Source organism: Rhinoderma darwinii, chromosome 1, assembly GCF_050947455.1.
Source record: "Rhinoderma darwinii isolate aRhiDar2 chromosome 1, aRhiDar2.hap1, whole genome shotgun sequence".
Classification (NCBI taxonomy): domain Eukaryota; kingdom Metazoa; phylum Chordata; class Amphibia; order Anura; family Rhinodermatidae; genus Rhinoderma; species Rhinoderma darwinii.
In genome coordinates, this window is record NC_134687.1 from 322,049,603 (window position 1) to 322,068,678 (window position 19,076).

The window sequence follows — 19,076 nt, forward strand, 5'->3', positions numbered from 1 at the left end:
AAAATATTTTTTTTATTGAAATAAGAACTCCCCCACAAAACCCTCTTTGACCATTTTATTTAAAAAAAAAACGTAGATCATCGCAGTACAACGAATCTACGAGGTAGTCCAAACGGTCCAGCGGAACCTGCAAAACAAAATAATAAGGTTCGTAATATGAAGACTAAAAATACTTCTCCTCACCTCTAGCGACTTCTGTCATCTTCTCTTTGCTGCGATATATACTAGACGTCAATGAAAAATAATTCCCCTTCATGTAACTCTGCTACCTGTCAGCTGAAAAGTCATCCACCACAGGGAAAAATGTTTCCCCACCATGTCTGATTCCCCAGTGTTTCTTTGTGGTACTCCGCCATGGGCAAACATTTTTCCCTCTGGCAGATGATTTTTTCCATTGACAGGTAGCAGAGTTATACAACAGGAAAAACAATTCCCCATCATGTAACTCTGCTACCTGTCAACTGAAAAGTCATCCACCACAGGGTCTCTCTCTTGACTTTCATTGTTCTCAGCCTTTTGGTTTGTCCTGCAGCTGCCGCCGTGATGAGCAAATGTTATACCCAAGTTAGGAAATGTAACATAAAGACGATATAACCGGATCCATAATATCCGTGATATCCAGAGAGTCCAGAGATCCGCAGTGAGAATGTGCGCACGTTATTTGCAGAAGGATCTGGCCGTGATTTGAAGTGTTTATGCGGGATATTGGGCGTGGTTAGGGGGCGTGGCTTAAAATGTCCCTCTTTTTCTAATTCAAAAGTTGGGAGGTATGGTTGTGGGCGTATATGAATATATAGTATGTCTCCTATGTAGAAGAGTATACATTTCTGAAAATCAACGAGAGCAGTTATAAGTTACATAGAAAAAATTATATTAAAAACCGTGTCATTTTATAGTTTTTTTGCAGGGCTGAAAAATGAACAAAGCTCTGTTCCCAGCGTTTACGTTTCTTTCATTGGACTATGAGTATGAGGTAGGTTCATTTTACTAGTTATGACACCAATGACCGTATACTGTACTGTAGGGACCTGTCTAGATGACCGAATGACTAAACACAGATAGCGCCACCCCTGTAAATGGCACCCACTTCCTGTAAATAGCACCTTAGCTCCCTGTAGAAGCGGAATTCTTCTGGCAGGGGATTCCGCTCCGACAGGGAGCCCCTGATGTCTCTGTCCATATATGGAAGGTGACGTCAGGGGTTAACTCTAAAAGCGTAATCCCCTGCCAGAGCAGGGATTCCACTCCAGAAGTAGCCCCTCACATCACTGTCCATATATGGGATTCTAATTTTTAACAACAGGTTCCCGCGCGGGGAAGGGGGTCAGTCGGTGTCGCGGTGTATTGCGCGATGGAAAATTATTCTAATAATAAAATAAAAAAATTACGATATTCCAAATAGACCCTATACTGTATATATGTAGTAAGCTTTGTTCTGGTGCTGTATGTATGTAATGAGCTTGGTTGTGGTGCTGTATATGTGTACTAAAGAGACTGTCACCCCATTATAAGTGTCCTATCTCCTACATAAGGAGATCGGCGCTATAATGTAGGTGACAGCAGTGCTTTTTATTTAGAAAAACGATCTATTTTCACCATGTTAGGAGCAATTTTAGCTTTATGCTAATTTGTTTCTTAATGCCCAAGTGGGCGTGTTTTTACTTTAGACCAAGTGGGCGTTGTACATAGGCGTTGTTCATTATGTGCTGTCTTATACTGACATATTAACGTTACTGAAGTGTCTGACAGCGAATAGACAGCCAGGACGGGATGTCTATTCACAATCCCGGCACTTCGTTAACGTTTCTGTGGTACTTACAGCAGAGCAAGCGTAATCTCGCGAGATCACGCTGTAAATGACAGGTTACAATGAGATTACGCTTTGCTCTGCTGTAAGTACCAAACAAACGTTAACGAAGTGCAGGGATTGTGAATAGACATCCCGTCCTGGCTGAAAGAAATGACTATTCACTCTCTAAACACGTCAGTAACGTTAATATGTCAGTATAAGACCGCACATAGTGAATAACGCAGTGTCACTATGCGCTGACTAAATGAATGGGGAGAAGTGCATGACGCTGATTGGTCAGCGTCATACACTCCTCTGTACAACGCCCACTTGGTCTAAAGTAAAAACACGCCCACTTGGGCATTAAGAAACTAATTAGCATAATGTAATGGCAGGAAGGAGGAGAAGGGAAAGTGAGCCCTAATCTACCCACCGCCCTGCCCCTGCCTACTTGCAACGACCCGCCCTAGGCGACGGGGTACAACTGGGCGGCGGTCCCTACGCTGTCTAAGTGCACGGGAGAACAAACAGGGAACACACAAGGGAAGGGGCAGTAGCCCATGGAACGCCGCGAGGAAACGGAGCGGGGAATGAGTAGTCAGGACCAGGATGAAGTGGAGTATACCAACGTGAGCACGGAGAAGGAAGCAAGCCAGGGGCAAAGCGGAACTGCAGCAAGGCAGAAGCAGGCTGGAGCAAGCAGCAGTGGGGCCAGGAATCCAGAAGAATTACAAGCACTGAGGAAGAGAACACGGCAGGTAATAAAGGACAGGGGGCGGAGCTAACTTCGACTGACCAGGCCGCGATAGGCTCTCCCACTCCTGAGCCTGCCACCCTGGTTGGTGGGAGACGGTGTCAGTCTAACAGGTCTGGCCTCAGGTGTGGATTGATTAATCCCAGGAGTATACCTAGACGTAGTACCTGGCAGATCCCTAACAGTACTCCCCCTTTTATGAGGGGCCTCCGGACCCTTACTAAGAGGACCCAGTTTAGTAGGGAAGAGAAGGTGGAACCTCCTGATCAATACCCCAGCGTGAACATCACGGGCAGGTACCCAAGTCCTCTCCTCCAGCCCGTATCCTCTCCAATGGACCAGGTACTGGAGGGAGCCCTGGACCATCCTACTGTCCATAATCTTGGCCACCTCGAATTCCACCCCCTCAGGGGTGAGAACGGGAACAGGAGGTTTCCTCGAGGGGGACCAGGACGGGGAGCAGCGTTTGAGGAGGGAGGCATGGAAGACGTCATGTATGCGAAAGGATGGGGGCAGCTCCAGACGGAAGGATACAGGGTTGAGGACTTCAATGATCTTATAAGGTCCAATAAATCGGGGAGCAAACTTCCGGGACGGGACCTTAAGGCGCAAGTTCCTGGACGACAACCAGACCAAATCCCCGACGACAAACCGGGGGTTAGCAGAACGTCTACTATCAGCCTGAGTCTTTTGTGCGCTCTGGGACGCCTCTAGGTTCTTCTGAACCTGGGCCCAGACTGTGCACAGTTCCCGATGAACATCCTCTACCTCAGGATTATTGGAACAACCAGGGGAAACGGAGGAGAACCTTGGGTTAAACCCGAAATTACAGAAAAACGGGGAGACCCCTGACGAGTTACTGACCCGGTTATTCAGGGAAAATTCAGCAAGGGGAAGGAATGAGACCCAATCGAATTGACAGTCAGAGATGAAACACCTTAAATATTGTTCCAGGGATTGGTTAGTCCTTTCCGTTTGGCCATTAGTTTCGGGATGGAAGGCGGAGGAGAAGGACAGATCAATCTCCAACTTTTTACAAAAAGCTCTCCAAAATAAGGAAACAAATTGTACCCCTCTGTCAGAAACGATATTGACTGGGGCCCCATGGAGACGCAGGATGTGTTTCACAAACAAAGAAGCTAACGTCTTGGCGTTAGGTAGCTTCTTAAGGGGCACAAAGTGGCACATCTTGCTGAAGCGGTCTACTATCACCCACACCACCGACTTGCCCTGAGATGGGGGCAAATCGGTGATAAAATCCATGGAGATATGGGTCCAAGGTCTCTGGGGAATGGGCAAGGAACGTAGTAGGCCCGCAGGTCGGGACCTAGGGGTTTTGGACCTAGCGCAAACCTCACAAGCGGCGACGTAAGCCCTAACGTGTTTAGGCAACCCAGGCCACCAATAGTTTCTGGTGATGAGGTGTTTGGTGCCCAAGATGCCAGGATGACCAGATAGAGCGGAGTCATGGTTTTCCCTGAGTACCCTTAGCCGGTATTGCAGGGGAACAAACAGTTTGTCCCCAGGGACGTTCCCGGGAGCTGAACCCTGATCAGCCGCAATATCAGAAGCTAAATCAGAATCCGTGGTAGAAACGATTATACCAGGGGGTAAAATACAAGCAGGATCCTTCTCGGAAGGAGGATTGGCCATGAAACTACGTGACAGAGCATCAGCCTTAATATTCTTGGACCCAGCCCTATAGGTAACCAAGAAATTAAATCTGGTAAAGAATAGTGCCCACCGAGCTTGTCTAGGATTAAGCCTCCGGGCCGATTCAAGAAAAACCAGATTCTTGTGATCCGTAAGGACCGTTGCCTGGTGTCTGGCCCCCTCCAGGAAGTGCCGCCACTCTTCAAAAGCCCATTTAATGGCTAGAAGTTCGCGGTTGCCAATATCATAGTTACTCTCCGTGGGCGAAAACTTCCTAGAGAAGTAAGCACAGGGGCGGAGATGGGTGAGGGAGCTGATACCCTGGGACAAGACGGCCCCCACTCCCACCTCGGATGCGTCAACCTCCACAATAAATGGCTCCTCTTGGTTGGGCTGAATCAGCACGGGGGCCGAGATAAAGCACTTCTTGAGGGTCTCAAAGGCCTGGACGGCCTCAGGGGACCAATGGAGGATATCAGCACCCTTGCGAGTAAGGTCCGTAAGAAGCTTAGCGACGACCGAGAAGTTGGCAATAAATCTCCTGTAATAGTTGGCGAACCCTAAAAAACACTAACACCTTAAGGGAGGCAGGTTGGACCCATTCCGCCACAGCCTGAACCTTGGCAGGGTCCATGCGGAATTCATGAGGAGTGAGGATTTGCCCTAAAAATGGTATCTCCTGTACCCCAAAGACACATTTTTCAGTCTTAGCAAACAGATTATTCTCCCGAAGGACCTGGAGCACCTTCCTGACATGCTCCACGTGGGAGGACCAGTCCTTGGAAAACACCAGTATGTCATCAAGGTACACAACAAGAAAATTACCCAGGTAATCTCTCAGGATTTCTTTAATAAAATTCTGGAAGACAGCAGGGGCATTACACAACCCAAAGGGCATGACCAGGTATTCGAAATGACCCTCGGGTGTGTTGAACGCAGTTTTCCACTCATCCCCCTCTTTGATGCGGATAAGGTTATATGCCCCCCGTAGATCGAACTTAGAAAACCATTGGGCTCCCTGAACCTGATTAAAAAGATCCGGAATCAAAGGAAGTGGGTACTGGTTCCTTACGGTGACCTTATTCAGGTTACGATAATCAATGCATGGCCTAAGACTACCATCCTTCTTCCCCACGAAGAAGAAGCCAGCACCTACAGGAGAAGTCGAGGGGCGAATGAAACCCTTGGCCAGGCGTTCTTGGATATACTCCCTCATAGCTTCACGTTCAGGACATGAAAGATTAAATATCCTACCCTTAGGAAGCTTGGCACCAGGCACCAAATCGATGGCGCAATCGTAATCTCTATGGGGGGGCAACACCTCGGAGGCCTCCTTAGAAAACACATCGGCGAAGTCCTGAACAAACTCAGGAAGCGTGTTTACCTCCTCCCGGGGAGAAATAGAGTTAACAGAAAGACATGACATAAGACATTCATTACCCCATTTGGTAAGCTCCTCAGTATTCCAATCAAACGTGGGATTATGCAACTGCAACCAGGGAAGACCTAATACCAGATCAGACGATAATCCCTGCATCACCAGTACAGAGCACTGCTCCAAATGCATGGAGCCAACCAGGAGTTCAAAAACAGGAGTATGCTGAGTAAAATAACCATTAGCAAGGGGGGTTGAGTCGATACCTACTACAGGGATAGGATAAGGTAAATCAATAAAAGGCATCTTTAGAGACATAGCAAATTCCACAGACATGATATTAGCAGATGAGCCAGAATCCACGAAAGCACTGCCCGTGGCAGACCGGCCAGCAAACGAGACCTGAAAGGGAAGCAAAATTTTATTGCGTTTCACATTAACGGGAAATACCTGTGCGCCCAAGTGACCTCCCCGATGATCACTTAGGCGCGGAAGTTTTCCGGCTTTTTATTCTTGCGCCTGGGACAGGTGTTCAGTAGATGCTTGTCGTCCCCACAGTAGAAGCAGAGACAATTCATTCTGCGAAACTCCCTACGTTGTCGAGGGGACATGGAGGCCCCGAGTTGCATAGGTACCTCCGAGTCCTCCGTGGAGGGGCGAGGGGACGGGACCTCGGGGGGATTGCAGAAAAGTCAGAGGGAAGCACATTGAAACGTTCAAGCTGACGTTCCCTGAGACGTCGGTCAAGTCGTACTGCTAGGGCCATAACCTGGTCAAGGGAGTCAGAAGAGGGGTAGCTAACCAGCAGATCCTTCAGGGCGTCAGATAATCCTAACCTAAACTGGCACCTTAGGGCCGGATCGTTCCACCGAGAAGCTACGCACCACTTTCTAAAATCAGGACAGTATTCCTCAACCGGTCTCCTACCCTGACGTAAGGTCACCAGCTGACTCTCGGCCAAAGCAGTCCTGTCAGTCTCGTCGTAAATGAGTCCGAGGGCAGAGAAAAAACGATCAACAGAGGAAAGTTCAGGGGTGTCAGGAGCCAAGGAGAAGGCCCACTCTTGGGGCCCTTCCTGGAGTCGGGATATGATGATACTCACCCGCTGGTTCTCGGAACCTGAGGAGTGGGGTTTTAGGCGGAAATACAGTCTGCAACTCTCCCGGAAGGAGAGAAACGTCTTACGGTCCCCTGAGAACCGGTCAGGTAACTTGAGGTCGGGTTCTAGAGGTGAGGTGAGGGGTACTACTAGGGCAGCGTCACCCTGGTTGACCCTCTGGGCCAGGGCCTGGACCTGTAGGGAGAGGCCCTGCATCTGCTGGGTCAGGGTCTCAAGGGGGTCCATGATAGCGTCAGCGTAGGAGAATGGTAGATTAGGTATAGGCTTGTAATTATGTAATGGCAGGAAGGAGGAGAAGGGAAAGTGAGCCCTAATCTACCCACCGCCCTGTCCCTGCCTACTTGCAACGACCCGCCCTAGGCGACGGGGTACAACTGGGCGGCGGTCCCTACGCTGTCTAAGTGCACGGGAGAACAAACAGGGAACACGCAAGGGAAGGGGCAGTAGCCCACGGAACGCCGCGAGGAAACGGAGCGGGGAATGAGTAGTCAGGACCAGGATGAAGTGGAGTATACCAACGTGAGCACGGAGAAGGAAGCAAGCCAGGGGCAAAGCGAAGCAGGATAAGCGGAACTGCAGCAAGGCAGAAGCAGGCTGGAGCAAGCAGCAGTGGGGCCAGGAATCCAGAAGAATTACAAGCACTGAGGAAGAGAACACGGCAGGTAATAAAGGACAGGGGGCGGAGCTAACTTCGACTGACCAGGCCGCGATAGGCTCTCCCACTCCTGAGCCTGCCACCCTGGTTGGTGGGAGACGGTGTCAGTCTAACAGGTCTGGCCTCAGGTGTGGATTGATTAATCCCAGGAGTATACCTAGACGTAGTACCTGGCAGATCCCTAACACATAAAGCTAAAATTCGCTCATAAAGTGGTAAAAATAGATCGTTTTTCTAAATAAAAAGCACTGCTGTCACCTACATTATAGCGCCCATCTCCTTATGGAGATAGGCCACTTATAATGTGGTGACAGAGTCTCTTAACCCCTTCCCGCACCTTGACGTAACTGTACGTCGAGGTGAGCAGTAAGTTTGCGCACCTTGACGTGCAGTTACGTCAGTGCTTTGACAGTTAACCACCGCGCGGCGCTACACCGCAGCGGCGGTTATCTGTGCAGGGTGTCTGCCCTGCATTCCCTGTTGCCGATCAGCGGCACATCGCCGCTGATTTCGGCAGTTAACCCCTTAATTGCGGCGTTCGATTTTGAACGCCACAATTAAGGTGTTTAGCGCCGATCGGCAGCCCCCATGTGAAATCACGGGGGCTGGCGATGGTACCCATGGCAACCGGACGCCAGACAATAGCTTCCTGGCTGCCATGTACAGAAGCCTAGGAGGACCACTTTTTTTATAACATTTTTATTCTTCTTTTTACTTTTTTCACTTGTCCCACTTGTACGTGTGTAGTGTAATGTGTTCCATCAGCGATCAGAGCTGCAAGTCTAAGTGTCCCCTAGTGGGACAAGTGAAAAAAGTAAAAAGAAGAATAAAAATGTTGTAAAAAAAGTGTAAAAATAAAAGTTATAAGTGACATAAACAAAGAATGCTTTTTTTCCTATAATAAGTCTTTTAATATAGGACAAAAATGAACATTTTAAAAAAAAGTACACATATTTGGTATCACCGCGTTCGTAACGACCCCAACTATAAAACTATAATATTTTTCACGCACGGTGAACAGCGCAAAAAAAATAAACGAAAAACAATGCCAGAATCACTATTTTTTGGTCACCACCCCATCCAAAATATGATCAAAAAGTCGCATGTACGCCAAAATTGTACCGATATAAACTACAACCCGTCCCACAAAAAACAAGCCCTTACACCGCTTTTTTGACTGAAAAATAAAAAAGTTATGGCTCTCAGAATATTGTGACACAAAAAATATTTTATTTTCTAAATAAGTTATTTTATTGCGCAGATGCTGCAAAACATAAAAAAACCTATATGCATATGGTATCGCCGTAATCGTACCAACCCGCAGAATAAAGTATAATGGTCATTTATAGCCCAGGGTAAACGCCGTCAAAAATAAATAAAAATCATTGTGAGAATTGATGGCTTTTGGTCACCCGGCTTGCCGAAAAATTGCATAAAAAGTGATCAACAAAATGGCATGTACCCCAAAATGGTACCAATGAAAATTACAGATTGTCCCGCAACAAATAAGCCTTCACACAGCTCCGGTGGTGAAAAAATAAAAAAAAGTTCCGGCTCCCAGATTATGGTGATGCAAAATGTGCAGAGCGTTCCAAAAGCGGATAAGATCGGGTGCAATTTATAAGTGCGACACTGGACACACATCTATGGATTATTATTTATTTACCCCATTATTATACCCTCTTATTATGCCCCTGATGTACTCTGCCCAGTCTACATTTGCCCCCACATTATAAACTGATATACCAGCAAAACGGCAGAGCTACTACCAAGCAAAATATGCGCTCCAAAAGCCAAATAGCGTCCCTCCCTTCTGAGCCCTATAGCGTGCCCAAACAGCCGTTTACGTCCACCGATATGGCATCGCCATACCCGGGAGAACCCGGTTAATATTTTATTTGTGGTATTTGTTGCACAAACTGGGCACAACATATTGTACACTAAAATGGCACATCAGTGGAAAATGGTAATTTTCACTCTGCACCATCCGCTGCGCATTAAACCCTTCGCGCACCATAACTTAATAGCATGTCGTGGTGTGGGGGGTGATATATGGAGCGTCTCACACACTGAGCCCGCGCCATACGCTGCGGATGTCAGCTGTGTATTACAGCTGATACCCGGGACTAATGGACAGAAACAGCGATCACGCTGTTACAGGAGCCTGTAAAAATGACAATATACTGCAATACATTAGTATTGCAGTGTATTCTACCAGTGATCTAACGATTGCTGGTTCAAGTGTCCCAGGGGGACTAATAAAATATGTAAAAACAAAAGTAAATAGTTATTATTAGTGGAAAAAATGTAATAAATATTTAAAGTCCAAAAAGAAACCCTTTCCACATTTTTTCTCTAAAGTAATGTAAAAAAATACACAAAATTGGTATCGCTGCGTCCGTAAAAGTCCAAGCTATTACAATATACCATTATTGAACTCGCACGGTGAACGCCGTGAAGAATAAAGAATTTTAAATGGCAAAATCTCAGTTTTTTGGTCACCTTGGCTCTACCAAAAAATGTAATAAAAAGTGCTCAAAAAGTCTTATGTACCAAAAAATGGTACCAATAAAAACTACAGCTCGTCCCGCAAAAAATAAGCCCTCACACCACTCTATTGATGGAAAAATAAAAAAGTTGTGGCTCTCGGAAAGCGGGGAGGAAAAACGAAAAAGAAAAAAGCAAAACATGGATCAGTTCGGAAAGGGTTAATTACTTTCTAATGAAAAAACATTTATGACCACATGTGGGGTATAGCCGTACTCGGGAGAAATTGCTTTAGAAATGTTGGGCGGCATTTTCTCCTTTATCTTTTGTGAAATTGAAAAAATTCAACATTTTAGTGGAAATAATGTTGATATTAATTTTCACGCCCTAATTCTAATAAATTCTGCAAAAGACGTGTGGGGCCTAAATGCTCACTATACCCCTAGATAGATTCCTTAAGTGGTGTAGTTTCCCAAATGGGGTTAATTTTTGGGGGCTTCCACTGTTTCGGTCCCTCTGAGGCTTTGCAAATTCGACATGACACCCAAAAACTATTCCAGCTAAATTTGAGCTCCAAAAGCCAAATAGCGCTCCTTCCCTTCTAAGCCCCGGTGTGGGTCCAAACAGCGGTTTATTACCACATATGGGGTATTTACATAATCAGGAGAAATTGCTTTACAAATGTTGGGGTGCTTTTTCTCCTTTATTCCTTGTAAAAATGTCTAAGTTCTTACAGAAAAAAAAAGTAGATTTTTACCTTTACTGACTAATTCCAATGAATTCAGCAAAACAACTGTGGGGTCAAAATGCTAACTTTACCCCTAGAAAAATTCCTTGAGGGGTATAGTTTCCAAAATGGGGTCACTATTGGGGGGTTTCCACAGTTTTCATCCCTCCAGTGCATTGCAAACACGACACGGCACTGAAAACTATTACAGCAAAATCAGAAATCCAAAATCCAAATGGTGTTCCTTCTCTTCTGAGGCCTGCTGTGGGTCCAAACAGCAGTGTATTACCACATATGAGGTATTGCTATAATCGGAAGAAATTGCTTTACATATGTTGGGGTGTTTTTTCTACTTTATTCCTTGTAAAAATTTAAAATTTCTACGTTTTTTCACAAAAAAAGTAGATTTTCATCTTCATATACTAATTCAAATAAATTTAGCAAAAAAACTGTGGGTTCAAAATGCTAACTATACCCATAGATAAATTCCTTGAGGGGTGTAGTTTCCAAAATGGGGACACTTTTGGGGGGTCTTTACTGTTTTGGTACCACAAGACCTATTCAAACCTGACATGGTGCCTAAAATATATTCTAAAAAAAGGAGGCCCCAAAATCCACTAGGTGCTCCTTTGCTTCTGAGGCCGGTATTTCAGTCCATTACCGCACTAGGACCACATGTGGGATATTTCTAAAAACTGCAGAATCTGAGCAATAAATATTGAGTTGCATTTCTCGGATAAAACCTTCTGTGTTACAGAAAAAATGTATTACAAATGAATTTTCGAAGACAAAAAATTAAATTTGTAAATTTCACCTCTACTTTGCTTTAATTCCTCTGAAACGCCTAAAGGGTTAAAACACTTCCTGAATGCTGTTTTGAATACTTTGATGGGTGCAGTTTTCAAAATGAGGTGACTTCTGGGGACTTTCTAATATATAAGTCCCTCAAAGCCACTTCAGAACTGAACTGGTCCCTGAAAAAATAGCCTTTTGAAATTTTCTTGAAAATGCGAGAAATTGCAGCTAAAGTTCTAAGCCTTGTAATGTCCTAGAAAAATAAAAGAATGTTCAAAAAACGATGCAAACATGAAGTAGACATATAGGAAATGTTAACTAGTGACTATTTTGTGTGGTATTACTATCTGTTTTACAAGCAGATACATTACAATTTAGAAAAATAGATTTTTGCAAATTTTCTCTAAATTTTGGTGTTTTTGACAAATAAATATTGAATTTAACGACAAAAAATTTTCAGTATCATAAAGTACAACATGTCACGAGAAAACAATCCCAGAATCGCTTGGATAGGCAAAATCATTCTGGAGTTATTACCACATAAAATGACACATGTCAAATTTGCAAAAATCGGCTGTGTCCACAAGGCCAAAACAGGCTTAGATACTAAGGGGTTAAGCTTTGTTGTGGTGCTGTATATATGTACTAAGCTTTGTTGTGGTACTGTATATATAATATATGTACTAAGCTTTGTTCTGGTGCTGTATTTAAATGTTGAGCTTGGTTTTGGAGTTGTATATATGTAATGAGCTTCTCTTTTGTGCTGTATATATGTATTGAGATTGGTTGTTATGATGTATGTAACTCCAGAACCAAGCTCAGTATAAATATATACAGCCCCAGAACCAAGCTTCGTACATATATACAGCACAATCACAAATACAGCTCAGTGCAGAGATCATTTGCAAATTCAGTTTAACCCCTGCCATATGAGCTTGTACGGCATAAAACTACAGCTCCCAGTATAGCCAGAATGATGGTAAGGATATGCTGGGAGATGCAGTTTCACAAAAAAGAATGATATACCCATAATTTCGCTGCAGATCATACAGTGACTACAGTATTGATCAGTCACCGAGAGAATAAACATTTACATATAGTTACTCACCGGTGATGACTTCCATACACTGTGCCCCTGAATATAATAGTACCATACACTGTGCCCGTGAATAAAATTGTGTTAAACGCTGTAAAGTAATACACCACACACACCGTGCCCTCTGTAGATAGTGCTCCCCACAGAGCCCTCTGTAGATAGTACTCCCCACAGAGCCCTCTGTAGATAGTGCTCCTTACAGAGCCCTCTGTAGATAGTGCTCCTTACAGAGCCCTCTGTAGATAGTGCTCCCCACAGAGCCCTCTGTAGATAGTGCTCCCCACAGAGCCCTCTGTAGATAGTGCTCCCCACAGAGCCCTCTGTAGATAGTAGCGTTCCCTGTAGATAGTGCCCCCTGTAGATGGTACCCCCTGTAGCGTTCCCTGTAGATGGTACCCCCTGTTTCGTTCCCTGTAGATGGTACCCCCTGTAGCGTTCCCTGTAGATGGTACTCCCTGAGGCATTCCCTGTAGATAAGGCCCCTATATAGTCCCCCGTAGATAGGGGCCCCTATATAGTCCCCCGTAGATAGGGGCCCCTATATAGTCCTCCCATATAGTTAGTGCTCCCTATATAGTCCTCCCCTGTAGTCAGTATCCCCTATAGATAAGGCCCCCAACACTGCCCATAGTAAAAGGGAAAAAAAGAAACATTATTTGCTTACCTGTCCTGTTCCCGCGCCGTCCTCCAGCGACGCCAGTCCTCCAGAACAACACGGCGGTGCGATTATGTCATCGCGCCTACTGTATCATCGCTAAAGCGCAGAATGGCGAGGCATCATGTGCCTCGCCAGGGCAGTGCTAGTCATCTCAATTGTATCCCCGTCCTACGGACGGGGATATAATTGAGTGCAGGGGATCGGTTCCGGTTTCCTGCTTCACCTCAGTTCTGCGAACTGGCTGTAATTTTAACGAGTTCCAAATGGACAGTGATGCCGGGCTCTCTCTAGAAGCGGAATCCCTGGCACAGAGCGATCTGAGACCGGGGATTCTGCTCCTAGTGGGAGTTTAGGTGGCACTATCTTCAGGGGAGGGTTGCCATCTACAGCGGGGATGTAGAGACGGCGGGGGCTCCCTCTATGAGGGGAATCCTCGGCCAGAGCTTAGGTGGTGCTATCTACAGAGGGTTTTGCGCTGCCTACAGGGGGTTGTGGGTGGCGCTATCTACTGTGGGGGGTGTATTCCGGGACTCTCAAAGCCCCTGCCAACATGAGAGTGCAGCGCTGCTCACTCTAAAGCAGCACTGCACTCATTAAACCCTGTTCCAGGCTGTCAACGTCTATATACATGACAACTGCACGGGGCATCGGCAGTTGGAACGTATATAGCCATATGGCAGTCGTGAAGGGGTTAAACAGGAGAGGGACAACCTCTTATAATCCAAGGCATGAAATGTACGGAGTTCTGTGTTTTAAGCCAGGCGTACACATATCAGATAGCTGCCTTATTTACCCAGTGACTGGCATGTGCAGCTCAGCAGTACATGTATATTATATTTTTGGCGGTTGTAAGGGTGAATAGGGGTGAATCTTTATAATAAAGGAATAGGGAAAAATTCATGAAAGAGTTAGAACCTTTTAACCTGTTGGAATGGGGCCTCATGCCAAGTTTCATTATAGGGTTCCATGATTACATGTTAGGCTATGTTCACATTAACATCACGGCTTCCGTTTATGTCAAACCATGTCAGCTATGCGAAATAAGTTTTCAAATGGACCCTATTGAATCATAAAGCCAGAAATTAGACAATACCTTACCAGCCGTATCAAGGGCTAATCTGATCCACTTGAGCTAATACACTTGAGTTTAATTAATTCTGGTAATCAGACAATGTCTTCTATGCAAAAAGTAGCTGCAATGCAGTGTCCATTATTCCTTTACTTGCTCAAATAGCTTAAAATGATTGTTCTCATAATGGTACTGTCCCCTATGTCATCATGACTAGTGATTAAAACATAATTCTAACCCCAAGATGGAAATGATCTATCTTTCACTTTTTTTTAACATAACTTGTGATATGCATATTGTCAATTTGTGGCAGTGTTTGAGTGGAGTTAGGGCACATTGAGACGTGGCGGAATTGCTGTTGAATTCCGCCGCGGACAGTCCGCAGTGGAATTGTGCAACAGCCGTTTTTTACATTTGTTTCTATACATTTTTAGGAAAGTTAGTTCAGACGTTGCGGAAAAGAACTGTGCGGAAATTAGACTGCGATGCAGAATTTTACCTCCGCAGCGTGCACATTATGTTGCGGAGAAGCAGAATTTCTCTGCGGATCTCAGCCTTTGAAATGCAAAAACTGAAATCTGTGGCAAGTCTGCTGTGATATCTGCAACGTCTGAATTACCTGTCAAATATGCAAATGTTGCTGCAGATTCGTTGCGTAATTGCCCCAAATCTGCACCAACGTTGGCAGTGGAAAAATTCTGCCATGTCTGAACATGGCCTTAAGGTCCTATTACACGTCTCAATATAGGCCGTAAAAACGAGCTCAGATCAACGAGACGGCTCGTTGATTGGCGCTCCTTTCGCAAGGAGCTATGATTGGTTATGTATGTGGATGAGCGATTGTTACTACGATTGTTCATCCAAAATCCATTTCCATCATGTCGCCAGCACATGTCCCTGCTTACACAGGGATATGTGCTGCTGATAACGATAATATTTATTACTGCAGAAACGAGCAGATCATCCGATGAACGAGCGTTTTCCCAATCATTGGCCCGTGCAAAAGGGCCTTAATTTGAGCACACCAGAGAAACTGTTTCTAAGAGGCCACCTTCCAGATATAAGGAAAAATCCATAATTACTTTTCCTTGCATTGTAAAGTCGAAACACAGGCATTTGGTAAGGATTGATAGATTATTTGAGAAATAATAAAACATATTAATGTCTATTTACTATTAAGTAAAATCCTGCTACCTCAACCTCTAATTCATACTTGCCTACTCTCCCGGATTCTCTGGGAGTCTCGAAAGATAGGTAAAAATCTCCAAGACTTATGGCAGTGCAGGCAAATCTCTTGCAAAGGTTGCTGGCAGCCTCCTCTAGGCCTAGCTTACTGCATATGTGTCTATATTGCTCCCATTGATTTCAGTGAAAACTGTGTACAGTGAGCTGTACTGTATTCAGTGAGTTCCCCCTTGTGGTGACTGCAGGGGGCCAGAATGTTATCATATAACTTTATGGTTATGTGAAAAGTTTTGTACACGTTGTTATTTAGTACCGTAGACACCATTTCCTAAAATTGTAACTCCAGATAGATTTAAATTACTGCAGCATATGCATGTGTAACCACATTACTGCGTTTTACATGTTAATCTTTGTCACTTGGTCACCGTGCTATATTTACAAGTGATCCCAAATTTTACCCCAGTAGCGCTTCCTTTACCATTACCATGAGGTTCTGCTACCACATTATGTGCCCACATTTCCAGGTTTGCAGTTCGATGTATTCTGCTACAAGATGTGAAAAATTATTTGAGACTGGAAATGTCCTATGCAGAATTATCTTACACTAGAAACCTCTCAATTATCCAGTTTTTATGTGCTTTTAAAACAAGTTACTTTCATACATGTATGGGGGGATGTATTAGGACTACAACAGTCTTAATAAAAGGCAATCTAGAGTAAGATGTATACACCTCTTAATACATTTATCGCATCTTCGGCTGTCTGCGCGACACTAATGAAATCTTCATTAGCCAGAAGCTGATGTAGATTTCCGCTATAATTTACACCAGTTTCTTGCGTAAATTATAGTATGCGCGTTGGGCTGCATTGACCACGCCCCTCTAGCTAAGTAACGAAGGCAGGGAAAACGTGAGACAGAGACATTTTTGACAATCCCCCGTATTGTTAACATCAGTACAGTAAAGAGGCAAAGTCTGATAGTTCATGGTGATGACAACTGACCGTACATAGTTACATATTTTAACAGTAAAGCGTATTTTCATCAATGTATTCATATCTAAACCACATATATTTAGAAAGAGTTTACGCCTAGACCCAGAGAGAGTAACTATAGTCAAAAAGAATGAGATGAAGAGTATAGGGAGCAAACGTCTTTAATTAAAATCAACCAATCATGGGATGTATCAGAGATAAGAAAATCAAAATTGAGAACTACAAATAAAGATATGAACAAATGTTACATCAGTCAACACATCAGTAGTTCTTTGAAAGTATTGAGTTTGAGACTACTTCATGACAATAATATGTACAAAATCATGGTCCACCCTGATGGAAACCTGTTTAGAAAGAAAGGGACACTGCTCACATAACATATTTGTATTATTATATTGTTTATTCATATATTCACATCTATATTGAAGACCTGTGTACTATGCAAAACAATAAGCAAAAGTATGTTCTACTTTACACTATTCAGAATGTCATGAAGCAAAAACTTGCTACTTCTTGGATGCTCATCCAGTTTCCTAAAGAAATTCTGCAAAAGGAGGAATATTATCACAGCAGCATATTTGTCAATGATGTATATAGAACACCATGGAAGAGGCGTAAGAAACCTTGCTGTTTTACTAATAGTGTTTAAGATGTAGTTTAGTCATTATTAAGAAATTAATTGCTAATATTTGTCCATTATCAGAAGTATTTAGTTTAGGACTAGAACAGAAGTGGGGGGAGGGGGGGGTCAAATGCTACTCTGTTCCTTGTAACTAACGCCAACTGTATTTTAGTCAATTTGGAAATATATATGGTATATAGCCGATCAGCTGTTTTGATGGGCCGCGGCACTCGTACAAGCGCTCCTTCCCCTTCATTTCAACCTGCTCGTACTGTGAATCGCCAATACACTTGTAGTGGCGATTCACAGTATTACAGCCTTCTCTACAAGTGTGTTGGTGATTCACAGTATGATCAGTGACAGTAATCAAGGGGAAGCAGCGCTAGTACGAACGCTGCGGGTCCTCAGAAACAGCTGATCGGCGGGGTGCCGGGAGTCAGACCCCCACCAATCAGGTATTGATGGCCTATCCTGAAGATAGGCCATACATTTCTTAGGACTCGAAAACCCCTTTAAAAAGGACTAAATTGGGCAAGCTTGGTGTTAGGGATCTGCCAGGTACTACGTCTAGGTATACTCCTGGGATTAATCAATCCACACCTGAGGCCAGACCTGTTCGACTGACACCATCTCCCACCAACCAGGGTGGCAGGCTCAGGAGTGGGAGAGCCTATCGCGGCCTGGTCAGTCGGAGTTAGCTCCGTCCCCTGTCCTTTATTACCTGCTGTGTTCTCCTCCTCAGTGCTTGTAATTCTTTTGAATTCCTGGCCCCACTGCTGCTTGCTCCAGCCTGCTCCTGCCGAGCTTCTCCTTGCTGCTGTTCTGCTTAACCCGCTTTGCTTTGCCTCCGGCTTGCTTCCTCCTCCGTGCTCACTTGGGTATACTCCACTTCATCCTGGTCCTGACAACTCATTCACCGCTCCGTTTCCTCGGCGTTCCGTGGGCTACTGCCCCTTCCCTTGCGTGTTCCCTGTTTGTTCTCCCGTGCACTTAGACAACGTAGGGACCGCCGCCCAGTTGTACCCCGTCGCCTAGTGCGGGTCGTTGCAAGTAGGCAGGGACAGGGCGGTGGGTAGATTAGGGCTCACTTTCCCTTCACCTCCTTCCTGCCATTACACTTGGTTAATGGTAGTCATACTTTGTCTTCAAGAGCAGACATAACTGTGTTCATTTCTTCATTTTTAAATACAGCTATTCCAATCTGCAAAGTAAATGAAGAGGAACCGGTAACAGAAGTGTGGAAAAGATATGCTTCCTTTACTGACCTACTGGAAAAGTATGTGAAAGCACAGTTAGATATCATCCATGTATTGTGATCAATAGAAGTATGAATAGTATTCATGAATACTATTGCGTAGGACTGTTGGTTAATTTAGCTACTGTGATTAAAACTAGTTGTACAGACCACCTATGCCCTACATATAGTGTCTACATATTGGGTCAAATGTATTAATACTGTCTTAAAGTTAGACAGGATAAAACTAGATCAGAGAGGCAGAAACTGCACCAAATTTATGACCGTGGCGCACACTGTATAATAAATTTGAAACGACTTGCTTGAGACTTTTTTTTCCTTATGCCATCTCTTGGCTGGCACACTTTCTATCTATACTTTGTCTCAAAAGAAATGTGTACTCCATGAATAAATCTGGAACTTTTTATTTCTCCTGTAAGGCCCTCTTCAAATTATGTTTCTTTACTATGCTTATTATGTTTTCGTGTCCATAGGGCTTTATTAACCCGATAGTGGGCAAAAGAATGTTATTTTGGCCTCCGTCAGGCTGGTATACCTCAATATACCTTTTTGTAAATTATGAAATAGCAAAGTAGATTACGTTACCCCATCTAAGGGATCCCGCAAAAAAACCAAAAAAAAAACATATACCACGCACCATACTTTTTTTTTAAATGGCAGATGTATGTGTTTCAATGGTACATGTCACATGCATACGTTTATCGGGTCGGGTATGTGTTGGAAAACTCCAGTGATGTCACTGCCCATATATGAGCTTCCCCAGTGTCAGAGAACCCTGGTAGATCCCCCCCCTGCCCCCCCCTTGATCACACTCTCCACCCTCCTCACCACCTCAACACCCAA

At 44.5% G+C, this 19,076-nt stretch overlaps 1 protein-coding gene across 12 annotated transcripts in view; it reads left to right on the plus strand.

Moving 5' to 3' along the window:
* Positions 1 to 19,076, plus strand: part of SHOC1 (shortage in chiasmata 1) — a 307,702-nt gene that overhangs the window by 7,642 nt on the left and 280,984 nt on the right. For 7 of the 12 annotated variants that reach the window (XM_075825602.1, XM_075825601.1, XM_075825600.1 and 4 more), the window contains 3 exons: positions 897 to 973; positions 16,841 to 16,970; positions 18,170 to 18,254. In XM_075825602.1, coding sequence (XP_075681717.1) covers positions 917 to 973; positions 16,841 to 16,970; positions 18,170 to 18,254 — 272 coding nt within the window. In that variant the 5' untranslated portion in view covers positions 897 to 916. Of the gene's footprint in view, positions 1 to 896; positions 974 to 15,127; positions 15,298 to 16,840; positions 16,971 to 18,169; positions 18,255 to 19,076 lie in introns of those variants that run through there. The other 5 variants (XM_075825605.1, XM_075825603.1, XM_075825607.1 and 2 more) reach the window with 5 other exon arrangements.